This window comes from Daktulosphaira vitifoliae, unplaced genomic scaffold, assembly GCF_025091365.1.
Source record: "Daktulosphaira vitifoliae isolate Bord-2020 unplaced genomic scaffold, ASM2509136v1 Scaffold_5, whole genome shotgun sequence".
In the NCBI taxonomy this organism is placed as follows: Eukaryota; Metazoa; Arthropoda; class Insecta; order Hemiptera; family Phylloxeridae; genus Daktulosphaira; species Daktulosphaira vitifoliae.
The window spans coordinates 19,955,580-19,969,928 of NW_026099576.1; the positions used below are offsets into that span (position 1 = coordinate 19,955,580).

General features: G+C 26.3%; 5 protein-coding genes across 7 annotated transcripts in view; 1 reads left to right on the forward strand and 4 right to left on the reverse strand.

The window, feature by feature from the left end:
- The window catches only part of LOC126907357 (odorant receptor 46a-like), a 26,875-nt gene extending 22,147 nt beyond the window's left edge, over positions 1-4,728 (reverse strand). For all 3 annotated transcript variants that reach the window (XM_050688577.1, XM_050688575.1, XM_050688576.1), the window contains exon 1: positions 4,414-4,728. The gene's annotated coding sequence lies outside the window, so the exon portion shown is untranslated. The remainder of the gene's footprint in view (positions 1-4,413) is intronic.
- LOC126907346 (trace amine-associated receptor 1) overlaps positions 1-14,349 on the reverse strand; it is a 326,541-nt gene that overhangs the window by 255,794 nt on the left and 56,398 nt on the right. The window lies entirely within an intron of this gene.
- On the forward strand, positions 4,793-9,101 carry LOC126907351 (insulin-like growth factor-binding protein-related protein 1). Its single transcript, XM_050688570.1, has 4 exons — positions 4,793-5,273; positions 6,182-6,344; positions 7,403-7,546; positions 8,811-9,101. Exons 1-4 carry the CDS (start codon positions 5,004-5,006, stop codon positions 8,987-8,989), a joined length of 756 nt encoding a protein of 251 aa, XP_050544527.1. The 5' UTR covers positions 4,793-5,003; the 3' UTR covers positions 8,990-9,101.
- LOC126907360 (HIG1 domain family member 2A) lies at positions 9,649-12,730 on the reverse strand. Its single transcript, XM_050688581.1, has 2 exons — positions 12,455-12,730; positions 9,649-10,034 (listed from the first exon to the last, which is right to left on the reverse strand). Exons 1-2 carry the CDS (start codon positions 12,618-12,620, stop codon positions 9,835-9,837), a joined length of 366 nt encoding a protein of 121 aa, XP_050544538.1. The 5' UTR covers positions 12,621-12,730; the 3' UTR covers positions 9,649-9,834.
- LOC126907356 (exosome complex component RRP46) lies at positions 13,153-14,280 on the reverse strand. Its single transcript, XM_050688574.1, has 5 exons — positions 14,034-14,280; positions 13,862-13,975; positions 13,668-13,789; positions 13,450-13,590; positions 13,153-13,355 (listed from the first exon to the last, which is right to left on the reverse strand). The coding sequence occupies exons 1-5, from the start codon at positions 14,104-14,106 to the stop codon at positions 13,170-13,172; spliced, it is 636 nt and encodes a 211-aa protein (XP_050544531.1). The 5' UTR covers positions 14,107-14,280; the 3' UTR covers positions 13,153-13,169.

A 14,349-nucleotide genomic window follows, 5' to 3' on the forward strand; every position in this document is an offset into this window, starting at 1 on the left:
ATCAAACTCCAAACATCTAACTGCTCTCTCTGGCGCAAAACAAAAAGTATATTAAAACATAAAGAACTAATACCGCCAATAAAACTAAACATCAACCAATTAGCAGTATCTGACATAGACAAATCTAATTCATTTGCTGAATACCTACATGAAGTATTTAAACCCAACAACATAAACCCCTCTACCAACCATATAAACAAAATCAACAAATCACTAGATAGCCCCCTACCAATGACACTGCCCCCCAAACACTTTTCTCCAAATGAAGTCAAATATGCAATTGGCAAACTAAAGAACGGTAAAGCTCCAGGTTACGACCTTATAACAAATAACATCTTAAAACAGCTAACCAGCAAATCTATCCTAAACATAGTCCATATCTTCAATGCCATGCTCAGACTTTCTCATTTCCCCCCACTTTGGAAACTATCAACAATCATAGTAGTGCCGAAACCAGGTAAACCTAAAAATTTAACTTCTTCTTACCGTCCAATCAGCCTCCTCCCTACCTTGGGAAAACTATTTGAAAAACTACTATTAAAACGTCTTCGAAATATTTCAGAAATAAAAAACATCATCCCCCACTCTCAATTCGGATTCCGTGCAAATCACTCTACAATACACCCACTCCATCGTATCACCGATGCTATCTCCTCATCTCTTGAACAAAAAAAATACTGTTCAGGTGTCTTTTTAAACATAGCCCAAGCTTTCGATAAGGTATGGCACGAAGGGTTACTCCACAAGCTAAAATCAAACTTCCGAACACCATACTACTTAATATTAAAATCTTACCTAGACCAACGTTCTTTCCAAGTAAATATAAACAACACACTTTCTAACCATTTCACTATAAACGCCGGAGTTCCCCAAGGCAGTGACCTATCCCCCCTTTTATACTTAATATACACAGCTGATATACCTACATCTAACTTTACAATCTTAAATACTTTTGCTGACGATACAAGCATATTAGCATCAGACGCTGATCCCTTAATAACAAATTTCAAACTCCAACACCACCTCAATCTTTTAGAAAAATTGTTTACCGAATGGAAAATTAAAGTAAATACAACCAAATCAAACCACATCACCTTTTCTCTTCGACCAGACATCTGTCCACCAGTCAAACTTTACAACACTTTACTCCCCCAAAATAATAAAGTAAAATACTTAGGCCTCATTTTTGACAAACGACTAACTTGGAAAGACCATATAACTGAAAAAAGAAAACAATTAAACACCCGACTCCATCTACTTCGCCCTCTCTTACGTTCCAAACTTAATCTAAAGCTAAAAACACTCATCTATAAAACTCTTATCTTTCCACTATGGTTTTATGGTATTCAAATCTGGGTCTGTGCCGCTCCATCCAACATCCAAAAAATCCAATCCTTTAAATCCATTTGCCTACGAACACTCACCAATTCCCCTTGGTACGTCCCTAATAAAACTCTCCATTCAGATCTTCAAATTAGTTATGTTAACAATATTGCCAAAACTGCTTACCTAAAACTTCATAACAAATTAAACTCTNTTAAACTAATTACTAATCTGGATATAATTAAGGAAATAGGAGTTGATGTTGGGTTGGGTTGGTTACATTTTTAACTTTATAATGCTATAACTCATTGAAAAGTGTACGAATCAACACAATTTTTTTATGAGAAATAATATTTTTTAATAATCCCTTTTTCATTCGACATACTTTATCTTAATCAGGGTATTAATAAGAAACTAGCAGATAATGTAGCTTTTGTAATTATTCACCAATTTCTTATAATTAAATTTTATCTACAGATTTGTATAGAAGCGTTTCTTATGATAGTGATTTTAATCACTGTCAGATTAAATCTATACTGGACCCAACTATGCCTCGTCCCCACTGTGCTGGGTTTTTTACCTTTTAATATTAACACGTCCACTAAAGTGGTCAGATAGGTAGATCACAAGAAAACACAGGTTCTTTTATTGAAACAAAAAGAAATTAGGTCATCGGACCGTTTATTCAATTAATTCACTGGAGACATAATACTTAACATATATATATATATATATGAATATAATACTGGAAAAATAATTTTTGATTTCATTTAGTTACATATAATTCTTGATTTATCAGTTAATAATTACTTTTAAAAATCATCCCTTATAGTTTAAACTTTATTTTTTTTAATGACAATATACATATTTAACTAGCACATAATAGATAATAAATAGAAAATAATCTAATTAATAAAATGACTGGTCGATAACAACTTTTAAACCAGTACTTTGGAATAAAATACTACAAATATCTTGAAATGTTCAACTAATGTTTCCATAATATTATTCTATTAAATTGAGAGGTTTTTATAAAATTTAACAGGTGTTAAGTCGAATAAAAATGTTTTTTTCAAGACAATATCTTCATTATTTAAGAGATCTGATTTCGTCTCTTTTTCATACAATTATTTTATGATCATGTATGATTTTATCGTTTATTTATAACAAATTATTATTTATAACGAAGGTATGTTCTTAGAGTTTAATGATTATTGAACAAATGAGACCGACTTTATAATGAAATTAATTTAAAGTTTATTTCAAAGTAATTGCATTATTAAAATAGTATAAATTCTTTTTTAAGTGATTTAACTACATATATAGAGAAATAAATTAGATGGATCCTTATTTCGACGTAATTAATTTAACATGTTCAATAAAAATGTTATTAAATTCTCAGTGTTCTTAAGTGTATACTTAGAATGTCTGATACTTAAATGAACTCAAAATTTTATAACACATGAAACCTTAATTACTGTCACAAAACTAGTCTAAATGATATTTGAAATATGTGTAGGGGAGATCAGCCAAATTGATGCTTGTGGTAAGATTTTACAAATTTTATTTACTACAATAATGGCTTGTGAATGTAAATATTGCCTTTGTTAATATTCCATATGAATATAATCGACATCCCGATTAATTTAATAATAACAATGATTTTATCATCGTGATTTAATTTTTCATGTTATCCATATGCTACTGAGCTTAAATTTTAGTCTATAGTAAAAGTAAATAAATCATTTTTTTTATGTTCCGTTTTCTAAGGTTAGATGTAATAAATTATATTTAGTTGTATTTATTTATTTAATTTTAGTTGTTTAGAATATTGACGGGTTTTAAAATCCCGTTATTAAAAACTTATTAGTAAAAATAATATGAGTAAAGATGAAAAATTGAATCATCTTATCCCAACAAATATTTTTTATTGTACATATATATACGATACGAGTGGAGCAGTTATAACTGACAACTCATATAACTTATAATCTACATAAGATTTCATAAGTTTTTTTTAATAAATTTTTACAATATAGAACTATATTTAAAATATGTTTTATATTAATTAATATTTTTCTCAATTACAAAAAATATTTAAAAAATTAATTTCGAGGGTCGGGCACTCAATATACGAAAAACATGGCTCAAAGCGCCCACGCTTTTTTTCTCAATAATACTATTATTTTTCGTTCATTATTGTTTTTAAGCTTATTTTAAAAATTATTTTTAACTTTTTAGTTCGATGTGCTTTAAAAGCGTGTTTTTTTAAACTATATTTATTTCATGTCAATTACAAATGCTTATTCAAATGTTAATAATTTTCATGGAAAAGAAATCGCGTACTGTTACTAGTAAATAATGTAATACGTGTTTACTTCTGTACTTTACATAATATGGACTAACATTACTACCATAGGAAAATTGTATAAAAAATCAAAATTTAACAAATTTCAAAATGCTGTATAAACGTAACTACTGAATTAAAATAAGAGTTTTTGATATCAAAATTTTTCTTTAAAACTTATCTATAAAATCTTCAAATCTTAAAAAAAATTTTAATATATTAATTAATTTTTAAAATATTTTTGTAATTGTGAAAAATAACATAAAACATATTTTAAATATAATTCTATATTGTAATACATGATTAAAAAAAAACGTATAAAATCTTATGTAGATCATAAGTTATATGAGTTGTCAGTTAGATCTGACTAATTAATAAATTAGTTATTCTTAGACTATTTATTATTAAGTAATAAGCTTTTTACCATTTACTCTTAATTATTAATCATAATATTATGCATTCTAATGATCGAATTGATCCAATTTGTGTAATGATATTAACTTTTTCAAAAATCAAGAAAACTTTGAAAACATTTTTTTTTAATTTTAACTGGTACTATTATGCCAACCTCCTTTATTTAAAGTTTTTAATAATTTAGTGTTTAAAAATATTTCCTTTTATTGCTATAAACTTTTGTTTTCACTATAAAAGTTTTGGATTGAAAAAGTAATATTGTATTTTAATGGTTCAGTAAATAATATACACTTTCAATAAATTTTACGTTTGATTAATAAATGACTCACCTCATGGTTACATGGATTATTCTCCTATCGCTTTTTAAAAATACATTAATAAATTTAATATACTGTAGGTGTATTAAATCACTAGGCCTATAAGCCTTTCAATAATAATCTCTGAATGATTAATACTTGAACAAATTTTGTGAAACATAGCGTCTGTGTTGATACCCTTCTATGGAAATTATTTTTACTGTTCGAATACTTGAGACTTTTATTATACTTGTATATGTACTATAATGTAGGTATAGTAAATAAATATGTTATTTGCTGATAAAATAGAAATCAAAGCAATCATAAATAATGAACCCTTGTACGTGTAAATAACAATAAATAATGATAAATTAAATTTTGATTAATCTGCTTATGAATCATCATACTTCAATGTCAGTTCTCTAAGCATATTAGACGTTGATAAGGAGAGCTCAGAAGAATTGTAAAAATCTCATAGAGGAAGTTGTGTAAAACTATCTGTTCGCGTGTGAAAAGTGCCTACTGTATTACTGCGACTGTTGACCCCTCAGACACGACCTGTTATGATGTCTGTTATTAATATTTGAGTGCACATTATCAGGGCAGTCGTTCACTAGTCAATCATGCGTAACAGACGTGCGACTTTCATCATCATAGCTGCTGCTGTTTTGGCTGCGTTCTTTGTTACTGCAAATGGTGTTAAACGCAGTGATCTTCAGTGTCCAGAAGATGAGTGCGCAACGATTCACTGTCCACACGATCAAAGCGAATGCCTGTTGGGTCTGGTGCCGGATGGATGTGACTGTTGTCCGTACGGTGTATGCGGTCACAATGAAGGCTCAGAGTGCAACGCTAAAAAGCCTTGTGCAAACACTATGGAATGCGTTAAACTAGTAAGAGATGAACACTTTTAGGAGAAAAAGACACAAATCCCCTCTAGAAATTTTAAAAAGTAAAATTTCAGATCCCAGCTTAATATATGTGATAATCAAAAATTCAATTTGTAATAATTATTTAGTTCGACTTAAAATATTTAACTTTAAAAAAAAAAAAAAACACAACTTTCACTTGACTGTTTGCATAAAATTAAGCCCAAAATTCACCTATAAGGTTGTTATTACCAAATGTAAATATCATTATAAAATTGAAGGACTCATACAAAGATTATTAAAGTTAAAATATATAGTCCCACTAGAGTATTCGAGCTCTATTTTATAAAATTATATTTAACTAGACTATATCAATATAGTTAACATACATTATACTACTAGATTATAACAAATTCTTGTGAGTTAAAAACTCTATTAATATTAATAATTTTGTCGTTAAAATAATTTTTTGGTTAAAATATAATGATTAGGTTCTTAAACCCATGAATATAATAAAAATTAGTGATTGATGATAACAGAAAAATATTTTATAACTTACCTAATATAATTGTACATGCAATTGTGTTTAAAGTCCACATTTTTATAGTATCAATTTAATACATTTTTACAAGTTCAAATAACATTTGAGTAGTAATACAATAATATTAACAAGTAAAACAATAAAAACATTACCTACAAATATGATATCAAATACATATGACATTACATTTTATATGTATACTTAAATATATATTAGTACTAAAAAACAACAATATTTGTGGACAATATTATTAAAGAAGTACACTGAAATTTAAATATATAAGTGGATATTAAACATTAGGGAGTAAAATTTGTTTTAATTTAAAAATTAAGATATCTTTTAATTTTTTAAATTACAAAACTATATATTTTTCTATTTTTACTACCTAAAGGAAGAAGACGAGACAATTTACCGGTGTGTCTGCAAAGAAAAGGAAATTGTATGTGGATCGGACAATTCAACGTATTTGACAGTTTGTCATTTAAACGAAGTTTCCGCTAAACTTGGCAACAATAGTTTATTGTTGATACAATACTTGGGACCTTGTACCAGAGGTAAAGAATTAAAAGTATATTATAAGTCCTGACTTATTTTATATTTATAGTATTAACTATAAATATAAAGCAATTATACTTTAGAACTTAATACATATTGTATTGTAATAATTATTACCGAATCATACCATAATTAACAAATCAATGAGGGATCTTAGTAATCACACTTTATTAGTTTATTACTTATAAAAAAAAAATTTCCCTGTAGATAGGGGATAAGAATACTTCCACGGCCCCTCTGCCAGTCGTAAGAAGCGACTAATGAGGTTGCGTCAGGTCGACAGCTGGTGTAAAATTTTTGTTAAATGGTATGAGGTGTCCTGAGCAAAACAAAGGCAAATTGTCCTATCTCGGATGTACGCGGGGACAACAGGAAGAGTAACAGAAGGTTTTCGGGTAAGAGTAGGAGTCCATCGGGGTTCTGCTTTAAACCTTTACTTATTTTCTATAGTGATGGATGAAATTACTAGAGAAATACAAGGAGAGGTGCCCTGGTGCATGTTGTTTGCTGACGATATAGTGTTGATAGGAGAAAATAGGGAGGAAATTAATCAAGGGCTAGAAGTATGGAGATCAGCTCTTGAAGAAAAGGGTTTAAGAATAAGTAGGAGTCAGACAGAGTATATAGAGTACGAGTTAAGACCAAAAAAGATATGGAGAGATGTTATTGAATGCGACATGAGGACAGCTGATGTGAGCGTAGAGGATGTGGGAGATCGTGTCAACTGGAAGTTTAGGATAAGGGGGCCAACAAGTAGTTGGGATTAAGGCGAGAAAGAAAAAGAACAAGACTAATAAAAAAAATAAATGGGTAAAATGTACTTTGAATTATTGTTTTTCAAAAAATATATTAAGTGTTTTTTAAAATAATACAATAATGTGCATTAGATTCGACATTGATGAGTTTATCTCAGTTGAATGAGGGTGAATTAAGTATTATATAATTAAAAACAGAAGGAAAATATACTATTAATTTATATATTTTTGGTTGTTATATCCTCTAAATGAATAACATAAAATTAGTTTTGATAAATAAATAACAATAATGTTATTTACAGAACCAAGTTTTAATTCATTTCCTAAAGACGTTTACAGTACTATCGGCCAACCAGTAATATTTGAATGTGAAATCAAAGGGTTTCCGGTACCAAATGTTAGTTGGAGTTTTACAGATACAGCAATTGTTACTAAATCATTACCGGGTAAAAATATTTTAAGTAATAGTAGACATATTCTTGAAATTATTTGTAAGAAACAATCGTTTATCATTATTTTTTATATCATAGTTATCACTAAATTTGCGTTTCATTTTTTTTTTAATATTTCTTTTAAGTAAAATTGAAATCCAGCCAGGGTTTGATTATCAGTTAGTTTACTTAGTATAACTATACATACACGTTTAATCAATAGGGGTGGCCAGAATCGACAAAACCTTTACACTAGCGTGCGTTTCCTTAAAATACGCAACAAAAATCTATACATTATCTCAACATCATTATCTTCTGTCAACTGGATTATTAAGTAACGCGATTGAAAGTTCACTCATCTGGATAGATGAGCTTAAAAACTTAGCCGAGTCAATACAATTTCTTATGCATAAGTACGTTTGCATGTGTGTCGATATAATAATGCCTCCGTTGTAATGGGTAGATAGTTAATGTCTGAGACAATAATAAAAGTCAGTAAATCGTAAAACCGTGTGAAATAAATTTCTGATTTTTATGCACTTCAAATGCAAACCAAAAGGAGACACTTCAAAATTACACTGAACATTTCACTATAGCGTTAAATAATAAAACACAAACTTTTTTCTTTATCTATACATGTTAAAATCATAATATCACGCATATAAAATTTAATATATTCCTTGTTATATGCTACTTTTCAGTCTTTTTTTTAATACTTTTTCTGTAACCAGTCCTACTACACAAATAAAAGTTAATAAAATAAGATAAAAATATTGTTATATGGCAATCAACCCACTTATAACTTGAAAAAACTGTATTGATCCATAAAAATACTCCAAGAAATTGAACTTTGATATAATATACTGTATCACTGTAGAAACGTCAAATATAAAAATAAAAAGTAAATTAGTGTTAAAAAATTCTCCAATATAAAAGTATTACTTGTACTGCAACGGCTGAAACCGACTTATTTTACATAAAAAGAAATATTCCAACGTTTATAAAATGTAATTTGACAACAAAATTGGCTCGAATAACAAAAATGGAGTTCAATAAGAACACATAACACGTGTAATAACTTCTTTAATGCTGCGTTTCTTTTGTTTTAGTCTTGGATGTTTACAAATCGTTTTCACTAAGAGAATGTGACATTATATTTTTTCTCGTTGGGACCCTTTATGCTTATTAAATTAAAATAGATTATTCCGTCGAGTCAAGACTAGTCAATTTTATTTTTATAAAAATGGATCATTATTGATTTTTTTGATTTGATATATAGGTGACGATATAGCAATAGCGATACAAACCAGAGGTGGACCAAATCGCTTTACTGTCACATCATGGGTACAAATTTTAGATTTCAAACCTGAACACGTGGGTAACTATACATGCATAGGCACTAATTCAGAAGGAACGTCAATGGCTTCTGCAAAATTAGGTATAAGAGAAATATTTTAGTGTTATAATATTTTTATTTTGAAATTTTTTTTATAAATTTATTACATTTTGAATTTTAAGATTTTAATCAAATGAAATTTATATAAAAAAAATAAATTTTATGAATTAATGACTTTTTTTCAAAATTATTATAAAATGATAAACAGCAATTGTTTTTATGAAGCGTCGAAATACTCCTTGCAAAAGCATTGGAAAAAATAAAGCCGGGATTTAGTGTAATTATTTATAAACAACAATATTATTAGCTTCATAAATATAACATTGGAAAGTTAAATGTGATTTATTTAAATCATTCAAATAATAGTTTGATCTAACGTAGATTTCACCTATATTTGCTAATATACATTAATTAAACATAAAATTTTACACTCCTTAAAGGGGTGAAATTAGTGATTTATTAAATTACCATCTGAATAAGTTCTTAAGTACATTATTGAATCTAACTAAATAAATTCCTTGAAATAATTATATAAATCATCATCTTCTTCATCTTTTACCTCATTTTTATCCCAACAGCTTGGGATCGACCGATGATTAAAAAACTATATAAATGAAGTATAAATTATATAATATAATGTTTAGAATAATGCACATTACCAAATTTTTGGTAATTTGCACACGTGTGGCGATACAATTTTATCAATTTAAAAATAAATTAATTAATCAACAAAAATTATTCTATTTATATTTAAGAATAATAAAGACTCAACTTAAGAACAACAAAAACGTCAATATTATACTTATACATTTATACATACAATAAACACGTTATTAACTACATTACTTACAACAAAACATTTAATTAATTAATGAAATATCATTTTATAAATGATCTAAAGTTGTCTTCAGTCATTTGTGGATTTTTCTTCTTTCTCAGCTTCTTTCATAACTGCTAAGCCTTTATAGAAAAGTCCTCCGAGTAACGCGACAACTGTAAATCCTTGTGCAGCAATACGTCCACGCATCATCATCTGAGATCTCATTTTGTCTCCTCTATACATGTCTCTTAAGCCATAACTTAAGAAACCGACAGTTAATAAGGCACCTGAAAAATTTGAATAAATTATTATTTATAATGAGTTATAAATAATAATACTTTTATTGAATATAAATTTTAAAACTCATAAAATAATAAAGGTATTTTAATAAATATTTGTTTTGAGTTAATAGGCAAGCAAAATGTCAGGTTAATGAGATTTCTTTGAGAGAAAAACGAGCAGTCTACTTTGCATAAACATTTTTTTTGATAGTAACCCACTCTAAAAGTAAATGGAAAATTAATTTATTGATATAGCAGGATGGGATTGATAAGATAAGCTACCGATATAATCTTGGTAGACCACTTTAATAAGGATATAATCTAATAAGAAATTTTAATGGAGCTATTTTCATTAGACCTTGTATTTCTCTAAAAAAGTATAGAATGAAAAATGATTAAAAATAAATCTAAAAATTACTACAGTGTTAACTTATATTAAAATTGTTATGTTTACTCTGGAAAGACTAATTTTTTATTTTTATAAATAATATCCCAACATTAAACTTCTATGTATGCTACTACTCTATACTTCACTTTTGTTATTGATAAAAACCTCGCACTTTATAAATAGATATGAACAGCCTAAGAGATATATACAGTATGTTTATTAAACATACTGTTCAATTAATTTAAACATTGTTTAAAAAATGAATTAATGTAAATAATTGCTGTTTAAGTGATGTATTACAATATAATATAACTTTCAGAGAAACTTTGAAAATTACATTATAATTTATAAAGTTTTTACAAAATGGTATAAACTATAGTTGTATATATCAGTAATCGTACTAGGTTTGGGTGTGATTAAATTAGAAGTGATAAATAAAAAAACAACTCTTCATAAAAGTATTCTTAATCAATGCATGCATATAATAGAGTGAAATTTTAATTTAATAAATTCAAAAATGTATGTTTAAAATCTTTTTAACTGTAATAAAATGATTTTATCAATAAATTAACATTATTCACTTCATTAAGCTTAGTTTTAGAGAACTAAAATAGTTTATACAAAAACAAATTATTCCCCTTAGAAGTTATATTTATTTTAACTAGAAGTATTCTTTTGTGTAAACTATTTAATTTATTTAATTAAATTAACGACACACAAATATGTACCCAAATAGTGAGTTAAAGTGTTAAGATAAATCAAATATTATTATAAAATATTTCCTCTCACTTTCATATCTCTTTTTCTTACATTACTGTCTCAGATTATTCCCTATATACTCATTGCGTGTGTCTCTCTAGTTTTTAACTTAATTCAATCACATAATATAAAATTTACATTTATTAAAATATTTAACACTTCTATAATTCATAAATAATACTCTTCCTATTAACATACCTTGTATAATTTAAACAAACTCTTTGAACAACTACAAGTCAACAACTGAGATTCTATTATCATCAGTGAATAACAGGTTAGAGTAGTTTTAACACTCTAATTACAAATATTAAGTAATAACTAAGATCTATCCCTCTTTATGAACTGTGCTTTTTATATCTATATCTCACACTATTTACCATCTTTTTTTTGGTTATTAGAATACATATCTGAAAACAATAAATTATTATAGTAATAATTCAAAAATCAAGATACTACATAATTTAACCTTGTGGGAATAAAATTTAAAAAAATATTTTTCAAAATGTTAGTCAAAACTTTCATTTATTTAAATTATCAGTCTTTACCATTATGAGGTCTTTTTTTGTTTGGAGGAAAGGTGAATATTATATATTCCCTCCCATGACAAGATCTTTCTTAGGCCTCTGGTATTTAATTCAAATATTTTATCTGAAATATTTTTGAAATTAAAAAATTTTAATGAGGTCAAATAAACATAATAATATCTTTTATAATTAATTCCAAAGTTTTACTTAAAATTCAATTTTAAATTCCTGTCTCATAAGAAATTAAACAAAAAAAGGTCATATTTTCTATGATTTTTCTACTTATTATTCTTTATCACACCTTTATGTTTTCCATTATTTATATTTAAAAAATATTTACACCATGGTCAAGTCCTCACTTTTTTTATTTTATATAAATTTGGAACAATCTAGCCTAACTCTGGTTTTTACGTTTAATGTAAAATATGTGAAATAATTTTATCCAACTTTATTGTATTTTTTAAAATTTACAAATAATAATTCTCAAATTATTATTCTTGGTAGTATTTTTAAATGTTTTTAACAAGCAAATATTTTTTATAATTATCTTCAACATTCAAAATTTTCTTCCCTTCAATAAATAATAATCTTATTACTAGATATACTTTATATACACGATGATGATATGTAATTACTTTTTGAGTAATAAGCCTCTTAAATCTTATGAATTATTCAGTTATGCTCTTTAGCTGTTGGATAATCTTATAATATTAAAAAAATATATATAACTGATTAATTAAAATACATTGACTTACCAATAGGCACAAGAGGATTTTCTTTGAATTTCCTAAGAAATTTGTTACCGGGATCTTCCATTTGAGACCGAATAACAAAGTCGGGAGTTTTACCTTTGTCAGTTTTTATTTTTAACCAATCTAGACTTGCTAGTTCATTTTCTGTTTTAGAGTTTTTTTCAGACATATTTATGCGTATGTAACACTGGTCGGTTCAGTTGTAAAAAATTTTTTTATAAGTAGTGAATATTATAAAAAAAAACCGAAAATGTTTCACCACACTTGATAACATCAATATTATCATTAAAAATATTACCAAAGATTATGGTTATCTACTAGGTTTGTTATCATTGTTAAAATAGCGTTTGTCTGCAACTAAAGCGCTAGTAGTAAATTACCCCATTTTAACATACTAGTAATAAAAAAATTATTTATATATAATTTATACATTAAAAAGGATATTTACAAGCAAATTGATCATAACAGTCATTATTTAAATTCAAATTTTTAATCAAGGGAAATTAATTTGAATTCTCTATGTTAAAAGTTACATCAATGATTAAACTATTTTATACTCAATTGCCTAACACTTTAATATGGAAAAAATTATTAATTAAAATATTACTAAGAAATGCATATTTTTACAACCTTTTTAATGATTATAATACTCAAAAAATAGTTATATTAAAATATTATATAAAGGAAATCATATAAACATATTATAATATAATACATTTTATTTAAACATTGTGCCATTATTTATTAAATTTATGTAGAACTTGAAAACTTTTTTACTAGCAGCATAACATTTGTCCATGCAATGAATGTATGTAAGTTGTGAAAAATGTCCAGTTGTGTATGAAGACAAAAGTTCTCTATTTTCAGAATTGGCAAAAACTAATGTAATATAAGCTTCTGAAGACTAAAACACATTAAAGCAAATTTAAGAATTTGTGTACATATATCAAATATTTAAGCAACTTTTTACTGAAAAAATATATAATAGTAAAAAATACCTTAATCTTAGACTCATCTGGATTCAAAATTATTTCTTCATTTTCTAGAACTGCACAGCTAACAGCAGCAAAAACATGATTCATAGCAATACCAGAATTCATTAGTGCTAAACATGAAGCATTCAAACTAGTAGATAATAACTAAATGATAAATAATAATTAATGTGTTATCATTAATGTATTTTATTAATATAAGTAATAAAAGATAACAAACTTACATTTCCTCTATCTTGCATTTCTTGAACAATAATTGAAATAGATGATCTTGGGTATTGTTCTACATTGATGGATTTTTCTATTGTTGATTGCATTATACTCTCTAACATCTTGTCATAAACAGCTAAAAGTATATAAAGTAATAATAATATTTCTTAATTTAATTTTAAGATTAAATAAAAAAATATTGTAATACTTATGCTCCCAGTTTTTCTTCTAAATTTTACATCAACAATGGCTCTATCATATAATATCTTACTTGCTTTTGGTTCATAAGGTCCTACAATTGATACAGATACTGTGGTCAAACCTAAATTCAAATATTGCATATTAAAATTTTTGTATAATATAACTATTATAAATAAAACCTTGAGAAAGAAAAGCAGATCCTTCCGCGTTACCAAGAAATCCTAACTGACATTTCAAGAAACTTTTAGCCATTTTAAATAAATGGTAAAAATTATTTTATTTAAATAATGTAATAATTTATATTGTTTTTTTTAGTTTAGTTTATCTATGCATTATTATATAAACATAAATTAATTGAAAATACTTAATCAAAATTTAAATTTAAATTTGAATTAATGTCAAAGCAGAAAAATTAATCATTCAAGTCAACATTAAAACAAAAACAAACATATAAAATTTATTTTCTTAACCTTAAAAACTTAATTTTCAACATAA